This window comes from Ursus americanus, chromosome 17, assembly GCF_024610735.1.
Source record: "Ursus americanus isolate L20-20 chromosome 17, mUrsAme1.1.p, whole genome shotgun sequence".
In the NCBI taxonomy this organism is placed as follows: domain Eukaryota; kingdom Metazoa; phylum Chordata; class Mammalia; order Carnivora; family Ursidae; genus Ursus; species Ursus americanus.
The window spans coordinates 36,941,357-36,961,200 of NC_142143.1; the positions used below are offsets into that span (position 1 = coordinate 36,941,357).

Consider the following 19,844-nt stretch of genomic DNA (forward strand, 5'->3'; position numbering starts at 1 on the left):
AAGATACAACAGTTCTACTCAGAATAAGCACAGAAATATGCTTTAAGTATGTAACTCAAGCAAGCCATAAAAAAGAAAAATGCTGTGTGTTTAGGTTTAATCCTTCACTGTCAAAAGAAACTACCATTGCTGAACAGTTTCTAAATGATGTTTTAGAAAATTCTTTTGATTCTCAGTGATCTTAAAAAATCATACTGTTAAAAAATGAACACACAGCTGGTAGGGGTATAAATTGGTAAAATCTCAGTGGGGAACAATTTGATGGTATCTATTAAAATTAGAGATGTCATACATTTCCTATGAATCAAGCAACCCCACTCTTGAATAATGATTACCTCTGGGAGCAAAGAGAGGTAAGGGATAGTAGAACATACCAGGAGCTGCTTTATTTCTGAAATGAAGTCATGTAACTGGTATTTGTGATATATTTTCCTTTCTATATGTATTTTACTTTTTCTTCTAGGGAAAATGAAAACTTTTATTTTATTTTGGAATATTTCACTAATATTCGTTTTGACCATATTTTTACCGCTTAATCCATTTAATTGCTATTTCTTAAATTAACAGTATTTTCTATGAAATGTACCCAGGACTGAATATAGGTTTAATAAAATTCTTATGAAAAGAATTATAACTAGATGAGAAAACATGAGCCTCATAGATAAAAACTGGCAAACAATACATATAAAAGAAAAAGGATTCACAAACGTGTATTTGGTAAAAGACTGAACCCAGATACTGATCAAAGAAAGCCAGAAAGATTAGTTTCCAGGAAGTGGATACTATGTCAGGAAAGGAGGAAAAGGGAACAGAAAAATATGCATCTTCTTCACAAGCTAGGAGACAAGCAGGGGGGCAAATGAGGCAGGTTGAATTGAGACCAACAAAATGTGCTTTGGGATACAGAATTAAAATCCCTGTTCAATCCCCTATGATTTCTTCAATATTTCCATTGGTTTTGCTGACTCCTATTTTGTGGACTAGGTTTTTTTTGGGGAGGGTTGAGGCTGACCTTAGATTTAGATCAAAATGAAACTAGACGTTGCCTGTGTGGGAGAGCTGACCTCTAACTTCTAGGTTACATTTATCTGCATTTTATTCTTATGAAATTATTTTGTGCTGAAAAAATGAAAAGAAAAGGGAATGCAAAACATGGAATGCTATTTGATTGTTAGAAAACATTATTGAAAATGTACTACTTACAGCAGTAATCAGGTGTTCTCCACTGAAGACAGATGTCAAACCTGTTGCAGAGAGCCACGTATGCAGAAAGTGCATCACATTCATAGTTCCAAAAATAGGTATAATTGATCCACATCTTTTCACAAAAGTTCTGTGGTGAAACCTAGAGACACATTTTGCCTTGGGATAAGTATGTTGTTTTATTTCTCTAAAGACCCTAAGTTCATCTAAAACTATTCAGAGAATCCAAGGGTAGCAAGTTCATACTTATTATGGATCTTCCTTGACCTTAGATTCCAAACTTCAGAATCCTAGACGTCACCTCTGATGTGACAATATTTTTAAACACATTTTAGATAAGGTAAATATTGTCTGCACAAATCTACATAAGTCTATCTTATAAAGATGAAAAAGAAACAAAGTATGTAGACCTATCAAAATCTATTTCTTTTTTTTTTTAAGATTTTATTTATTTATTTGACAGATAGAGACAGCCAGTGAGAGAGGGAACACAAGCAGGGGGAGTGGGAGAGGAAGAAGCAGGCTCCCAGCAGAGGAGCCTGATGTGGGGCTCGATCCCATAAACCCGGGATCATGCCCTGAGCCGAAGGCAGACGCTTAGCGACTGAGCCACCCAGGTGCTCCAAAATCTATTTCTGATATTATACTTTGGGTCACAATCATCTTTTCCATATACTGAATGGGACTTTAATCTATGATAGATAAAACCAGAATTTCCTGAGGAATTCCATAATGATACATGGTATTATTTATTAAATGAGTCATAAATGCTTCTCAAAAACTATGTATTAATATTGAACATTGAATAATTTATATAATTTGACATGCCTCAATTTAAAGACATTTCTTCCTACAGATTGTTTCATTTTGATTTAGAAATGCCTGAAATCTAAATAATTAACTTGTAGCAACATCTATTCCAAATTTTCTCTCTACTCGTTCATTTGGCAAACATACTAAACATCTATGTGCAAATACCAAATTCTGACACAGTTCAAAGGGCCAGATAAAAATACTTCATATTTTTCATATCCCATCCTTTCCTCTTCAAGGTCCATATCTATAAAGACCAAGATTCTACATTCTTTTAGTCTTCTTTATAGCATTCCCTTGGTTTCCAATACTTCACTTCACACGGAATACTTCCTGTGGTCAAGAGCAGCGTCATTGTGGAATCCAGGGAACACTGAGAGTTTCCTTCCTAAAACCCTCTCCTTGGACCTTGAGTGTACTTCATTCTATTGCCTGTTCACCTGCCCAGTGTCAGTTCCCCTGCTGCCTCTTATTCTGAGTGTTTCTCTAGACCTCATCCTCAGTGGTCATGTCTACTAGCTACAAACGTTCTTCCTAGACTCATACCACTGTCTTGGGCATGTAAATCTTTTCCTCGGTTTTTTTTCATAAGTTAAAGAGTTAATCATAAACTTACTACTTAAGATAGCTGTGAGCTCATATACAGTAAATGTACAGAGCAGACTCTCGCAGTTGTTGTTTTTAAAAATCCATACACAAATAATTCCCCAAACCTGATCCCTGGCCTCCACTTACCTCCTCTGAGCTCCAGAATTATGTTTCTAAGCTTTTTCTGGGTTTTTTTGCTTTGAAATCCCATATGACTTAATTTATCCAAAGTTAAAAATTATTTACCTTTCCACTTAACCCACAAAAGCTGACTCTCCTGTATCCCCCATTCATATGTTCATGTATACAGGCTTTCATAATATATTAAACCCCGACTACCTATCAGGCACCGTCCTATGCATGAGGAGCATAAAGATCAAAACACAGACCTATTCTCTGCCTGTGGATCTCATAGCTAAAAAAGGTCTTTGAATAGAATCCAAAGGAGTCACCACACTAAAATGAATCAGAGGCGGGAAGTATTCTGGCCGGAAAAACTAGAAGCTTAAAAGCCCACTGGCAGGAAAAACCTTGGAATATTCAAAGGGTTGAAAGGGGACTGGAGTTTAGTAAGCAAGAAGAGTGTAGCAGAGAGGAAGCTAGAGAAGTGGGTGGGCCAGAGTGTAGAGGACCTTGAAAGCCTTGATAAGATGGTTGTTTGGCAGCTACTTTAAGTGTAAGCGAAAGAAACTTCAAATAAATAAATAAAATCTTTAAAAAAATCATTGTTAAAAAAAAGAAAATCATTATGCTTTTTTTTAAAAAAAAGATTTTATTTTTATTTATTTATTTGTCAGAGAGAGATAGAGCACAAGCGGGGGAGGGGTGTGGCAGGCAGAGGGAGAAGCAAGCTCGCTGCTGAGCAAGGAGCCTGACGCAGGACTAGATCTCCGGACCCTGGGATCATGACCTGAGCCAAAGGCAGACCCTTAGCCAACTGAGCCATGCAGGTATCCCAAAAATCATTATGCTTTAAAAAGACATTAAAATGATAGTAAACTGAGTTTTAAAGTGTTTGTGTTTTTCATTTTTATATACCTGCTTTTTAAAAACCCATCTGCATACAAATCTCCAAGTAAAACTGAACCTGCCAAAAAATCTGCCATTTTTATCCCATGACTTGCCATTCTTTGCCTTTCCGTGAGGGAACTCTTGGGGCAGGCTGAGAATTATGGAGTGCAGAACTTCATAGTCTAGCAGGGCGGTGCTGCGCAGTGAGCTCCTTCCTGCTTTGACAGTTCCCTCAGCTTCTTTCCCAGGCTCTTCCCCTCCATATGTCTTACATTCAACCATTTCAACGTCTTCTTAACACGCCCTTTTACGCAAAACTTGTTCTTACACATATTGTCGTATCTGCCTAGGTGTTCCTTCCTCCCTCTTCTTTCCTGGCAAATTCATCCTTCTCAAAAAATCAAATATCTAAAGCTATGAGAAGTCTTCTCCGAACCTGCACTCTCATATACCTCCAGACCCTATATTGTCATGTATCTGTCCACAGGCTTACTTTCCCACCAGACCTCCTGAGAATAAGGGAGAGTCTTACTCGTCTTTGGATTACAGGAGTTTAACATGGTGCCTTGTAAGTGCTAGATGCTCACAGACTTCATTAAATGATACATGAAATGCTCTATTTGTCTGTCCTGTGTCCCTAACAATGGGTCTTTTTTTTTTTTAAATGATAGAGATTACTTAAAATACCTACTAGTCACATAAAGTCAGAAAGTTAGAGACAAATAAGGAATGTTTAAACTGAATATATGACAGGTTCTATTACAAGTATATGCCTAAGATGCGAGGATCATAGAGAATGGATAATATCCTCACTGTCTTGGTTTCTCTACTGGGTTATCAAGTGACATTGATTCTTTCTCCTAGAGACTTTTATTCATAGGACATCATTTCATTTTTCTTGAAAGCTGTAGATACAGCTCTGAAAAACAAGGTAATTATCCTTCCTATCTCTTTAAGTCTATAAAAGTAAATGATTCTGAATTCCAAAGCACACGGACAGAAGGTTTGGGGCTAAACTATTCTCAGTAGAACATCATGGCAAGAACAGGAATTTATTGGCTTTACTCTCAACATGTCCAACATGACAGTTCTTATTTATGGTTGCCCTTAACTTACTTTATTATGGCATGGGATGAAAACTCTTCTATTTAATAACTCAATGCATTGACTGCAGTCATGCTCAGTGCAATTCCTAACAGGTCGTCTTGTTGTTACTTCAAATGATTTCTCAATTTCCCAGCTCTCAATAAATAATTCTATGTCTTCCATATTTGTAATAATTGTGCCATTTTGCATCCTTAGATCATCATCTGGATCTTCGTTGCAAATTCCTAGAAAGATATGTGACATTTAGAAGGAAAAACTTGTTTCACTAAACCAAAGGTAGGCAGCAGAAATAAATCATCTTAATAATTGATTCTAAATGAATAAATTATTTACTGAACAAGGTACCAAATGTATATCCTTTCCCTTTAATGTTGATGGATTTTTTAATTATGTATCTGATTCTTTGATAAAATAGTACAAAGATGTCTTAACCAGATAAGAAAGAAAGCACGATCCTAGAAGTCAAGAAATGTGAGAAGATGATGAAAATGAAGAAAGAGGAGATTGACTCTGCTCCCACACTCCTTCACTATGACCGCGATCTCCTAATTGAAGAACTAGTTCTTACCTTTCCAAGATATTCCTTAGAGTAGTGGTCATTTGGTGATTGCCTCCCAGACATCCATTCCCCCAGGAAAACCCTGCCTGAAAACATTAAATTCTACCTTCAGGAAGTATCCCTGCCCCATCACCACTACAGGAGAGGGCCATGATCTGCATAAAGGTGGTCCTTACTCCTGTGCATTAACAACTGTTACAGGTAATAAACCAGTCAGGTCAGGCAGTCACCTACACACATGGATACATTCAACATTTGGACAACCACTGCCAAACAGGATTTGACCTGGGAATTCTAAGACATAGACAATCTCCCTTCCTTAGGATGATGTGGCCTGTTGATCGTTACCATGCTTTGACCTGCCATACCCTCTAGCTTCCTGAGGAAGGCCAGAATGGGGACAGAGCTTACTTTTCATCCAGTGGCATGCAGAGCCAAGGGAAGTGCAGAGAAATAGCCCTGACCCTGATCTTACTTGAGCTGAATCCCACTCCACCTTAAGACATATTTTTTCTTAATCCCCAAGGCTCCAGCTATAAAAGATATAACTTGAACATTTTCTTCAAGTATCAAATCTTAATCCTCAAGGACGCATATTAAGATCATAAAGATTGCTGCTACCATAATTGCCTTGTCCTTGTAAATGTACAAAGGACCAAAGGCAATGCAAAAACAAACAAATAAAAAACAAAACTCGAGTGAAGTGAACTATACTGTCAAGCAGCTACTATTTTTTAAGTCTAAACTTTCCTGGAGAAAAGGAAGTGCTAATAAAAACTTGTTTTTATTGCAGCTCCAGCCACCAGCCCTATAAACTTCACAGTGCTGTATAGAACAAGGTATTTGTACAAACCTCTCCTTCTGGTGTCCCTGCTCAATTTAGGTCATACTCATGGTCACTGCAACTTTTTCAGACCTGACAGCACCCAGATTTCCCTTTAACAAAAACCATCCTTTACCCACCATGGAGGTCATGAACTTTAGAGGGTACCCTCGGTTAGCAAAAAGGTGATCCTACCCCTTTCTCTACAGTGATTACTTAAGAATCCAGTTAGCAAAGTATGTCTGTAAATGCATGAGCTGACAATAAGTGAAGGAAAAAGATCCACAAGCTCAAACAGAAATCATAGCACGTAGAAATGATAAGTCATCAGAGAAAATATGCATTCCTAAAGTCTCTGAGTATTACTCAATAATAATTATTGATTTATTATATACAATCAATATGATACATACTCAAAAATAACTATTTCCACAGTGATAATCTTCAGTCCCCAAAGAACTCTGTGCTATGTTTAGCATACTATAAATAGGCAAGGAAAAACCTAAACCCTTTTAGCCAGACTTTGCATTAAATGCTTTAAGGAAGAACTCTGGGTGTTTTATGTAATTTGTTGAGGGAAAGGACTTAGTTTTATTTGTTTTTGCATTGCCAACACCAAGCACTGAGTCTAAACACTCAGAAGGTGATCCATAAACTTTTACTCAATTAATGTTTGGTGAGATTCAAGTAGATATATTTTACTAAGCTAACATTTATTGATCATGTGTATTAAGCAATGTGTTAAGTGTTGACATTAACTTTCACATTCAACCCAAACAACAATCTTGAAGGGAGAATGCTGCTATTCCCATTTTAAGGATGAGGAAACTGATGTTCACTTCAGAGCACAGAGCTACAAAAAGAATAGCCTCCATCAGATATCAAAGCCAGTATTATACTTTTTTATTTTGTTGTGTAAGTAGAGCTATTTCTAATTTGTTTCCTTTGGCTTATAACTCTTTATGTGTCTATGTAACATGGTGTGATATTAACCTAGGTGTAAAGATACACCTAGACATTATACTTAATAATAAGACTGGGACAAATATTGAGAACATTGTGTTCCCTGTAACTTTCAAGGTAGCTTAAACAACTAAGTTTTCCCTTATTTCAAATTTTAACATATTAAGGAAGAAACAAACTTTTTTAAGCCTTTAATCTTTCTGTAACTCATATTTCTCACTTATAAATTAATACCAACTTATGAGAGCTATTGTTAGAATTGAATAAGTTCAAGTATATAAAATAATGTTTGGCACTTTATTAATGATTAATAAAGATGAATATAATAGGATATATAGAGAATATAGAACACAGTAGGAGTATAAACAGTATTGCAATAGTAGTAGTAAATATGTATTTCCATTAAATATGCAAATTGAACTGTTCTTTCTTGCTTCTTAGCCCATTTATTGAAAGTCACTGCTTTCTTTAGTATTCACGTGGGGAACTGGAAGTTAACATCACACCTCAAATATGAAAAGTGGGGCATCAGGAGCCAAAATGGTGTCATGTGAATAGGAAAAAAAAAATTAGAAGAAAGTGAGATTTGAGAGCAATGCTCACCACAGAGTCCTTCTGTGTAAGATGACAAGTTAAATCGAAAGCCAAAATGGATGTCTATGATCCCTGTAAGGTGAGCCCACTTTATGATTAGTCCAGCTGGAGTCGTAATAACATACATGGTACCAGAATCTTCTATGGACAGTTCTTGACTTGAAAAGGGCAGAGGCACAGCAACAGAATCCACTTCTACCTAAAATAACACAATGAATTTACATCTGTTAGAAAAATATTTATATTTCAACATACACTCATTAAAAGTAGAATTTGGATGATTCCATTTCTTCTTGTTGAATATAAACTATTTCCCAAGTTTTTAAAAATTTATTTCCCTGCTGCTGCCTCAGCTTCTCACAACTTCTAGTTCCTTTATTATTCCTTTGTTGTATCTTGCTATGTTCAGTGTTTGTTCTAACCTTGTTGCCCCTTATTTTCTTTAAAACTTAACTTTCTTTTGTATTATGTATGCTTTTCTGTCTGTTTCCCTCAATACATGTTGATTACACCATTATCTACTAATACGAACTTAGGGTAATAAAGTTATTTTCAGGATGTTTTCTTTAATCAGGTCCTTTCTTTGATCTTCTAAATCAGTGTTCAACTGTAATATTCCTCACAATTGTCTGTCAAGCTTGGTAAAGATTAAGTTTCCCAGAGATTCTATTTCCGAGGTTTGGATGGGATTCTAGGCTCTGTATTTTTAGCACGTACTCTTGGTAATACAAATGTAGGCAATCTGATGATTATATTTAGAAAAACACAGTTTTAGATAATGACAGAGACATAGAACCAGCAGAAACTGTTGGTCATGTCTCACCAACCATCCAATTTCTCATCTTTATCTCTTCTTCATACTGCCACCTGCAGGCTGAAATATCCTTACTCCTGCATGGTTAATTTCTGCTTTCTTTTAAGATTTCTCTTAGGTGGGATGCCTGGGTGGCTCAGGGGCCTGGGTTAAGCACCTGCCTTGAGGAGGGCACATATTGCATGGTGCACTGGGTGTTATATGCAAATAATGAATCACGAACACTACATCAAAAACTAAGGATATACTGTATGGTGACTAACATAACATAATAAAAAATTATTATAAAAAATTAAAAATAAATGAAAAAAATAAAAATCCACCCAAAAAAAAAAAAAAAAAAAGGGCGCCTGCCTTAGGCTCAGATTACGATCCCAGGGTCCTGGAATCGAGTCCTACATTGGGTTCCTTGCTCAGCGGGAAGCCTGCCTCTCCCTCTGCCTGCCGCTCGCCCTGCTTGTGCGTGCTCTCTCTCTCTAACAAATAAAAAATAAATAAAATCTAAGAAAAAAAAAAAGATTTCTCTTAGGTGTCACCTCCTCCAAAAACACGTATTTGACCTTCCTATAAATTGCATTAAGTGACCTCTTTCCATGACACATTAGTCAAACTCTATCACTTTACCTCCTATTGCTTTATAATTGGCAGACAATTACATTTAAGCCCCTCAAATACAGCTACAAGTTACTTGAGACCAGGACCTTGTTGTTTTATCATGTAAACTCTCAATAAATGATTCTTAAAGATTTAGTTTTTAACTGAATACATGACCAGAGATGAATTCAGTTGAAGCCAAAACTAAGTGCTTTGGCCCAAATGCTCACTAAGAGCACTGACCAGATGTGAGTTTAAATTTATTTCCCACCCACTTCCTGTTAACGTATCAACCTGATCAAATCAAAGGTACACACAAATGCTATCATCCAAACAATTTCCCCATTCATATATTTTGCTTTACTTAAAATTAAGCTTTTAACACCTTACTATATTTTAGGTTCATTTTAATAATTGTTTCCAGTCTAGAATGTTTGGCCTGTGTTAAAAAAGACAGAATCATTTCTAGAAAGCATGTAACATCTCATTTTAGCAAAATCTTCACACATTATTTTCTTAGATTTTTGAGAGAACCATATAGGTGAAGGACCCAGCTTATAACTCAGTCTTCTCCAGTAAATATAGGTTCCTTGGGATAAAGGCTTTTTGCTATAAAACTAAATGGCTTTTTTCAATCTTTTGATAAAATATCCCCCTTCTTCGTTAAATATTTCTTCATTTTTTCTTATTTTAGCTATCACATATTCATTGCAAAGTTAACATCAGCACTTCAAAACTATTTTTCTCTTGGTGGTCTGCATTCTGGTATTTTTAGCTACTATGTTTTTCAACCTTGTGATCCCTCTTTTTTTTACATCACTTCCACTTTGTCTAATTTAAAACACTAATGTTAGCTCTGCAACTAAAAGACTCACATTATCCAAGAGGGATTTCATGTTTTTGACATGGCTGTTAGAGTTAATCCCACAAGGGGAGAAATATTTGCAACACTTGTAACATTACGGAAGGAGAAATATAATATTAAGAAACACCGTTTTTTACTGTCCATGAAAACAACGATTAAACACAGTAACAATGAAACTCCACTGATATGTTTAATTTCCGCTGTTTTTGGAAATAATCGTGTTTAACATAATTTCTTAATTTTCTCCAATGTGAGGCTATCTTTTAACTTTGTGCTCTTACCTTTCTTGCTGCCCGATTAACAAGTATTTTATGTATAGATATTGTCAAATTTAACTTCTTAAAACAAAGTCCATACATTCTTCCGGAGGATGCCTTAATTTGAAAAAAACATTAAAACTTTATGGAGTTAAACAAAACTTCAGCAATGAAGAGAAGGGATTTATGAAACATTTTGCAAATACTCACTAGCTTTCTAAGTGAATTTCCATTCTGAAAAAAAATGTATAAAAAACACTTTAAAAAATATATTGCTTGACTTCTTAAAAACATTATTCAAATTAATATTACATGCCTCTAAATATATTCACATGAAACATTTTTTAAGTACTAGAAGATAAATCTCAGTGAGTTCTTGAGCCCCTTCTTGCTCTGAGAATATCTAATGTTGCAGTGTACATCAGCTGTAGATTCATGAGGAAATGACACGAGAATGGATTATGACCTACCTGATTCACGGAACATTTTTCAATATGAGCAACTATAATTTCCCCAGGAATTCTTACTAAGATATAAGAAGCCATACTATACAATGCTGCATTGTTTCCATCAAAAGTAATAATGCTCAGTTCTGACAACATGGAACACCGACCTAAAAATAAAAATGATAGAGAGTAGATTCGGTCTATTAACGAATTATTTGTATTTGTAGTAATGATTGCTCCTTAAAAAAAAAAAAAAAACACCCAACTTTTAAATTAGGTTATTACATTTGAAAAGAAGCAACTCTAAAAGTTGTATACTGGGAAATCAAATCATAAATTCAATGGAGAAAGTTCAGCAATAACTTTGGCGTGATGAATGAGGTGATCGGTTAAAAAAAAATAACAATCTCCTCCTGATTAGAAAATTGCCTGCCCTGTAAGAAACGCAAACTTACAAGGACATTCCCACTCAGGGCAGCAGATATCGCTGTTCACTTGCACGGGCCTTCCCCGGAAACCACAGTCAGGCATTTCCAAGGCCTTTGGGCAATTAAGAGACCAGTTGTACAACTGCCACTCCATATTAAGGCATATATACTGGCTACAATTATAAACAGGATCAAATTGTTGAGGCTGTTAATAGAAAAGAAAATTAGTTTCCTTTTCTCTATTTTCAACAAATGTTTTCAATTAATTTTTTAATTCCCCATTCACATTGCCCATAGTGTACATTTGCTAAATATGAAAGCTTTCGAAAGATAATTTAAATGTCACTACAATTTTTGTTGATGTATTCTCTCTAAAATACTCAGTTTAAACTTAATTTAAGCTTTACCTTAATACTGATTTGATATCAGAATTGCCCATATACTCAGATATCTGAGGAAATTGAAATCTTTTTCTAAATTGACTTCATTAGTGTTTGCAAACAGACCTATACAATACACGACAAGCTTTCATATGTCCTGTAAAGCTAGTATATCATTATAACTTCTGTTAATGTCAGTTTAAAAAAATCACTACTTCATACTATAAATATTTCATTAAACATTCAACCCTCTGATGGAGGTACTATTATTTTTTCCTCTTTTATAGATGAGGAAATCAGGAGGATGAAGGTCAAAGTAACTTGCCCAAGACCCCATAGCTAGTAGGCGGTGGAGTCGAAATTTAAGTTCAGGGACTGTTACTCTGAAATCTGTGATCTTGACGATACCGCATCTCAGGGGATGGGGAAAAAAATCTAACATCTATTTAGCATCTATTATATGCCGTGTACTAATAGTAGATTATTTCCTTTGCTTCTCCCTGTACTTTGTGAGTCAATTTCTATCATTCCAATATTATACGTGATCAAAAACAGGGATAAGAGAGGCTAAATACTTTTCGAAACAGTGAGACTATTAAGTGAGTGCTTCCAAATTTAAGAGCCAAAGGGAGGCAAATAGTCAAGTCTGATTTTCCAAAATTTTCTGTGTACAATTGTATCAACTCCCAGTATTGACACTGCTTTCCGTTTAACCAGGAAAATGAAAGCAGTTAGACAAAAAAACTGCCTAAAAGAATCGATTCCTTCCACTCTACTGAAACTGTCTGAACAAGGTCACCAATGAACTCTACACTGCCAAATCCCAGGATCAGTTTTCAGACCTCAGCTTCCTTGACCTACTAACATAGTTAGGATAGCCTAGTATTCCATCTTCTTTAGTATTTTCTTTCCCTGGAAAATCTGCAGCTTTCTGATGTCTAAGAGCTATCTCAGTCTTTACGTGGCAAAACTGAACTCTTGATGACACCCACACCAGACCCTCACTTCCCACAATTTCCCCATCCTGATGAATGCCAACTTTATCCTTTAATTGCTGCAGGGAAAGATCTTAGAATCCTTGACGCCTCTTTTTCACTCACACTCCACATCTAATCTTTCAGCAAATTCTGTGCCCTCTATATTCAAAATATACCCCTAACCCAGGCATTTCTCACCATCCCCACTGCTATCCTCTGGTCCATGCCACTGTCATCTCTGCCTAAATTCCTACAACAGCCCCCTAACTGCTTCTGTTGACCCTTTACACCCTACTCTCCACACAGCAGCTAAAATGATTCTAAAGCAAATCAGATCGTGTGATTTCTCTGCTCAAAAATATCCAGTGTCTTCCTTTAAATAATTTCATTTATTTCTTATTTTATTGCTTACTCACTTAATGGCCTCCTCATTATTCTTTTAAAATGTCAGGTACTTTTTTACCTCTGGGCCTTTGCACTTACTGGTCCCTCTGCCTGGAACCCTGTTTCCCGGTTCCCACAGCTCTTCCCACTGCCTTAGTTCTCTGCATGGCTCTGTTTTTGAACTTCTTCAGATCTTTTACTCTTAAGTTACTTCATCCGTGAGGTTTTTCTGAGCATGTCAGTGAAAATAGATTTATGTTTTCCTGAGCAATACCTTCTAACATTTTATATAACTAGTAATTTATTTTGCTTACTGGCTATCTTAGAGCCTCCAGTAGAATATAAACTCCATAAAGGCATGAATTTTTACTTGGTTTTATATTGTTTTATCTATGGTACTTAGATAGTGCCTGGCCAAAAACTGTGTTAAATAAATATTGGTGGAATGAACAGTTGGCTTATCAAACAAGTGGCAGGTTTGAAGTAAGAAGATAACTAAGTGTTCAAGTCTCAGCCAAGATAATTACAAGCTCTGGGGTCCAATGAGCTTACCTTTTTTGCCTGCCAATGCATCTTTGTTATCTGGCATAGTGCCTAGTGTATAATAGCTGCTTAATAAATGTTTTTGAATGCCCATCTAAAGAGAAGCCCACGTCAGTTAAATTTTTATTAAAGGATCACACTTAAGACCTCATTTGAGGGGCACCTGGGTGGCTCAGTAAGTTAAGCTTCTGCCTTTGGCTCAGGTCATCATCCCGGGGTCCTGGAATCGAGCCCCGCACTGGGCCCCCTGCTCAATGGAGACTCTGCTTCTCCCTCTCTCCCTCTCCCTCTGCTACTCCTGCCTGCTCGTGCATGCTCTCCCCCCAACCTTAAATAAATAAATAAATAAATAAACAAATAAATAAATAAATAAAATCTTAGGGGGAAAAAAGACTTCATTTGAATTTTGTTTTTCTTAGTGTGACCAAAATCTAATTAGTAAGACATATTTAAACCAGTTAAGAAAATACAATTATGTCTGTGGCTCAGAGAGGGCACAAATAATTGCTAAAATGTAATGCATATTTCTTATTATCTTTGGCAAAGATAGACTAGAGAGCATAGCAAAAGAAGTTTAAGAGCATTTGGATAGTGATATAGAAACTTGAACAGATGCGATAAGGAAATGCAAGTAGCTGGAATAGATTGCCCAGCCCTACCTCACATTCCAAACCTGTCGTTGTTGGCGTTAGCATGTCCACTACAGTGAAGTCTGATGGAGTAATCATTTCTGGACCTGTTAGAAATGAAGATATCCTTTCCATTAGTAGAATGGTACCCATCAGATATGGAATTTACATGCAGTAGAAACTGTGCTAAGGAATTTTATACAGATAATTTCATTTATTCCTCTAAGAACTTTGTAAAGCAGATAGCAATACTCTTATCATTTTACAGATAAGGAAATGAAGGTATAGACAGGTAAGCTAGGAAGTGTCAGGGCCAGAATTCACACTTGGAAAGTCTTATTCCAAAGCTCAATTTTTAACTTTTTAAGGGACCTCCACACTGTTTTCCAGAGTGGCTGTACCAACTTGCATTCCCACCAACAATGTAGGAGGGATCCCCTTTCTCCACATCCTCTCCAACAATTGTTGTTTCTTGCCTTGTCTATTTTTGCCATTCTAACTGGCGTAAGGTGGTATCTCAGTGTGGTTTTGATTTGAATTTCCTTGATGGCTAATGATTTTGAACATTTTTTCATGTGTCTGTTAGCCATTTGTATGTCTTCATTGGAAAAGTGTCTGTTCATATCTTCTGCCCATTTTTTGATTTGTTTATTTGTTTCTCGTGTATTGAGTTTGAGAAGTTCTTTGTAGATCTTGGATACCAGTCCTTTATCTGTAGTGTCATTTGCAAATATCTTCTCCCATTCCGTGGGCTGCCTCTTAGTTTTTCTGACTGTTTCCTTGGCTGTGCAGAAACTTTTAATCTTGATGAAGTCCCATAAATTCATTTTGTCTTTTGTTTCTCTTGCCTTTGGGGATGTATCATGAAAAAGGTTGCTTTGGCCGATGTCGTAGAGGTTGTTGCCTATGTTCTCCTCTAGAATTTTGATGGATTCCTGTCTCACATCGAGGTCTTTCATCCATTTGGAGTTTATTTTTGTGTATGGTGTGAGAGAGTGGTCAAGTTTCATTCTTTTGCATGTAGCTGTCCAATTTTCCCAGCACCATTTATTGAAGAGACTGTCTTTTTCCCACAGGATGTTTTTTCCTGCTTTATCAAATATTAGTTGCCCAAAGAGCTGAGGGTCCATTTCTGGGCTCTCTATTCTGTTCCATTGGTCTATGTGTCTGTTTTTGTGCCAGTACCATGCTGTCTTTGTGATCACAGCTTTGTAGTACAGCTCGAAATCCGGCATTGTGATGCCCCCAGCTTTGTTTTTCCTTTTCAACAGTTCCTTGGAGATTCGGGGTCTTTTCTGGTTCCATACAAATTTAAGGACTATTTGTTCCAGTTCTTTGAAAAACGTTCTCGGTATTTTGATCGGGATAGCATTGAAAGTGTAGATTGCTCTGGGTAGCATGGACATTTTAACTATGTTAATTCTTCCGATCCATGAGCATGGAATATCTTTCCATCTTTTTATGTCTTCCTCAATGTCTTTTAAGAGTGATTTATAGTTTCTAGAATAAAGGTCCTTTACGTCTCTGGTTAAGTTAATTCCAAGGTAACGTATGGTTTTTGGTGCTATTGTAAATGGGATGGATTCCCTGATTTCTCTTTCTTCGTTCTCGTTATTCGTGTACAGAAATGAAGTTAAAAATTGAGCTACCCTATGATCCAGCCATTGCACTACTGGGTGTTTACCCCAAAGATACAGACGTAGTGAAGAGAAGGGCCATATGCACACCAATGTTCATAGCAGCAATGTCCACAATAGCTAAATCGTGGAAGGAGCTGAGATGCCCTGCAACAGATGACTGGATTAAGAAGTTGTGGTCCATATATACAATGGAATATTACTCAGCTATCAGAAAGAACGAGTTCTCAACATTTGCTACAACATGGACGGCACTGGAGGAGATAATGCTTAGTGAAATAAGTCAAACAGAGAAAGACAACTATCATATGATTTCTCTCATCTATGGAACATAAGAACTAGAATGATCAGTAGGGGAAGAAAGGGATAAAGAAAGGGGGGGTAATCAGAAGGGGGAATGAAACATGAGAGACTATGGACTATGAGAAACAAACTGAGGGCTACAGAGCGGAGGGGGGTGGGGGAATGGGATGGACCGGTGATGGGTAGTAAGGAGGGCACATATTGCATGGTGCACTGGGTGTTATACACAACTAATGAATCATCGAGCCTTACATCGAAAACCGGGGATGTACTGTATGGTGACTAACATAATATAATAAAAAATCATTATTAAAAAAAAAAAAAAAAAAACAAAGCTCAGATTTTTAACCAGCATTCTGTAGACATCATCACTGTCTTGATAGTGTCAACACAATTGTGTGAACAGGTAAAAATATCAGTATCACTAAAAAGTGCTCAGGAGTTACAAGTTTTGTAGATGTGATTGGTAAAGACATGTGTAAGGCACCTTCAAAAGCTTTTTGTTAGGACTAAAGTTATCTCTAAAGTAGTCAAAGTCTGAAGGACCACAGAACAGTGAAAATGAATGGTTGAACTTTTGTTTAGCTATAATTAGTATCCATGGTTGATACTGCCTAAAAATGACTATTTCATTTCTTGTTGCTGCTGTAACAAATTATTACAGATTCAGTGGCTTAAAACATCACAAATTTATTATCTTGTGGTCCTAGAAGTCAAAGTCCTAAAAATCAAGGTATCAGCAGGGTTCCGTTCCTTCTAGAGGCTCCAAGGGAGAATCTGTTTCCTTCCCTTTTCCAATTCTTTGGATTGCCGGAATACTTTGGTTCATGGTCCCTTTCTCCATCTTCAAAGTCATTGCATAATATGTTCAAATTTCTCTCCCTTCCCCCCTTCTCTGATTCCGTCATCCTGTCACCTTCTCTGACTCTGACGCTCTTGCCACTCTCTTATCATGTCCCTTGTTACTGCATTGGGTACATATGGATAATACAGGATAATTTCCCCATCTCAAAATCCTTAACTTACTCACATTTGCAAAGTCCCTTTGCGGGTAAGGTCATATTCACAAAATCTTGGGATTAAGAGGTCAACATCTCTGGAGGGCCATTATTTAGTCTATCACAGTGATGTAAGAGAAAACTTACTTTTTCAGTGAAATAAATTCTCTAAGTAACCTTAATTTTGTGCTTATTTTGTAGTTTCTAATGTACAGAATAAAGAACAAAAATTCCCCATTCCTTAGTCCTCGGAGCAGTGTTCATGATATATAGACGTTGCATCTTCTAGAAAATATGAAACTTAATACAGACTTAAATATTTTTATTCTTATCATCATAAACATTTAACCCATCAAAAGGAAACAAAGTTCTAGTCCAAAACAAGCACAGAATCATGGAAAATTCTAATGACTTGTAAGGATTAAATGTTTGCCAAGGGGTTAGTCTAATGCCTGGCAGGTACTAAGTACCTGATAAATGGGAGCCAGTAAGAATAGTGGTAATAGTGATAGTTATAGGGAAGTTTATATATGTCAACTATACTTCAATTTTTAAAATTTTGTTTATTTAGATAGTTGGTTCAGAACATTTTCATTTAAAAATTCTCTTAGCATGGACTACAAAATCTGTAACTCCTATATAATGTCACAACAGCCACTTGCCTTTTTTAGCAGATAATTTAATTAGAAATACAATTAAACTATGATAATATAACCAAAAAAAAAAAAAGAAGAAGAAGTATCTGAACTTTTCTAAAGTATAGTCTCAGGAAAAATATTATGTTTGTCAAGCCTTACTGTGAATAGATTTATCACACTCTTTCCTAAGCCAAGTTTCACAGAGAGGGAGAGAAGTGAGGTAGGAGCTGGAATGCCTACTCCAGAGGCTGGGGCAGAACACAGGAATCGGAGCGGAAGTGCCAAAGGATGACTTCATTTGCATTAACACCTCTTTAGAGTCAACTTAACCTCTGTGATTTAGTGACACTCAAATCCTAGGTTTAAAATGTGAGGGGAAGTCCTTGTTATCCATACTACCGAAATGGAGGAAGAGGTGAACCAAATGAAGAAGCCATTCAGAAAACCTGGCGCTCTGAGCCAGTGAGCAGCTACAGAATGAAACGAAGTGACTGCTGGGTTTTCTAGTCAATGGGATAGTACCAATGTCAGTTAGCTGTTATAAGTGTGCCAGACTTAAATTACAAAATGCTAATTTCAGGGTCTCAAATGGTAACAACAGCAGTAAGCATGGGCAGAGATGGCTTACCTGGTGGCGTTAATGCTGGTTCTGTGGGAATCAAAGGTATGCCTACAAAAAAACACAGAGATACGCTTCCTTCATCTGTCGTGCTTAAAATGAGGCCCATATATACTTCCTAATGGGATCTTTAGCATCAAGAAAAATGTTTTGGGAGAGACAGCACAGGAGGGATGTTAGAGGGAAGATTTATATGTTTTAGAAAGTAAGTAGAAACAAAAAAAAACGTGGAAGGGATATTAAATAAGAATCTTATAAAAGTCTGTTGTCTAAAACTTCTGTTTACAACCACTTGTTATCAGTAGAGAAAAAATGTTCAAGTGTTTCATTTTTCAGAATAAATTAGGTAAGGTTCCCACTTACAGTCTCCTGGATAAACACATTTGAGGGTGGTCTCATCAAGGATCATATTTTTAGGGCAGTAGGGCAAGCATCCTTCAACGCTTTACATGAAAAAAAAAAATCAAAGTGAAAAGTTCAAAATATAAAAAAAAATACTGCATTTAATATATGCAACTAAGACATATTCTTCCCAAAAGTCTTCTTTTCTACTTGTCAAGCAGTAAGCAGTGCTCCATTTGCTGCCATCCCATCATACTTCATTTTACAGAATCCCAATCCTTAGGGGATGATAAATGGATATCATTCATGATTAATGAAGAATTTGAACACAGACTTTTCAAAGCATACACTTATGTTTGGGACACACTAAAGACATGCTCTATAAATCACTGGAAATGCAGAAGAATCATTTATTGTGTTTTTAATCTACACTTGTTGAACTTTCCACTCCTATATTCCCCCAAATCTCAGCAGATAGAGATCCTTTTTAAATATCCTTGCCTTAAGGACCCTGGTAGAACAGTGGCTCTCCCTGACTATTATTAAGACCTGAAGTCATTGAAAAGATAGAGGAATCTCTGGGTGGAAGGTATGGAGGTGGAACATGGTTGTTATTCTTTGAGGACAGGGATGGGGAGGAGCAGAAGCCGTAGTTCTCAAGGGCCCAAATGTTCGGCAGTGCCTTGGAGGATATGGTTGTATATGACACCATAGAGATTGGATTTCAAGTTACAGGATGTTTGGTTTCCTAAAGATCTCCACTTCTCATGCATGGCACAGAAGCAAAGCAAGGGTGCCGAATTTAAAGAAGCTATGGCTTGGATATCATGGGCCAAAGACATCTGAAGTGCTTTTATCTAAGGGAATGAAGTCAATATAAGAAAGAAGGTTACATTTTCTTTCTTGTCCAATTGAGGCTCAGCGTCTAATTTATTCTGATTCAAAGGAAATAAATGCATTCTTTTGTGTATAACCAATTACTAGATTCATGCAAGCTAGAGAGAATTAATGCAAATATTTTTTATAAAAAGCCTTGCTTATCTGCCTTTCAAATACACTAGAAGTTAGTAATAATATTTTTAATTTTTAGACATTTCCAATTGCCACATCTGTAAAGAATTTGAATTAAAAATACTCAAGGCCTCTCTCCCGTGGAAGATGAAAATGAACTTGACACTAAGAGCAAGTATAGCCACCAGAGGGCACTAGTTTGCGGAAGGAAATCCAGGCAACACTTTAAAAAACAAGAAAAGCTAATTTCTCTTTTAACATGAGACACATTTAGCCGTCTTTTGGATACCTCCCTCGCAGATGATTTTCTTTTTTACA

General features: G+C 36.5%; 1 protein-coding gene across 2 annotated transcripts in view; it reads right to left on the reverse strand.

The window, feature by feature from the left end:
• Window positions 1–19,844, reverse strand: part of OTOGL (otogelin like) — a 130,172-nt gene that overhangs the window by 20,158 nt on the left and 90,170 nt on the right. For both annotated transcript variants that reach the window (XM_087868911.1, XM_087868910.1), the window contains 10 exons: window positions 18,537–18,616; window positions 18,183–18,224; window positions 14,009–14,085; window positions 11,093–11,270; window positions 10,662–10,804; window positions 10,402–10,425; window positions 10,216–10,308; window positions 7,671–7,860; window positions 4,732–4,946; window positions 1,204–1,345 (listed from right to left, as the gene is read on the reverse strand). In XM_087868911.1, coding sequence (XP_087725037.1) covers window positions 1,204–1,345; window positions 4,732–4,946; window positions 7,671–7,860; window positions 10,216–10,308; window positions 10,402–10,425; window positions 10,662–10,804; window positions 11,093–11,270; window positions 14,009–14,085; window positions 18,183–18,224; window positions 18,537–18,616 — 1,184 coding nt within the window. The remainder of the gene's footprint in view (window positions 1–1,203; window positions 1,346–4,731; window positions 4,947–7,670; window positions 7,861–10,215; window positions 10,309–10,401; window positions 10,426–10,661; window positions 10,805–11,092; window positions 11,271–14,008; window positions 14,086–18,182; window positions 18,225–18,536; window positions 18,617–19,844) is intronic.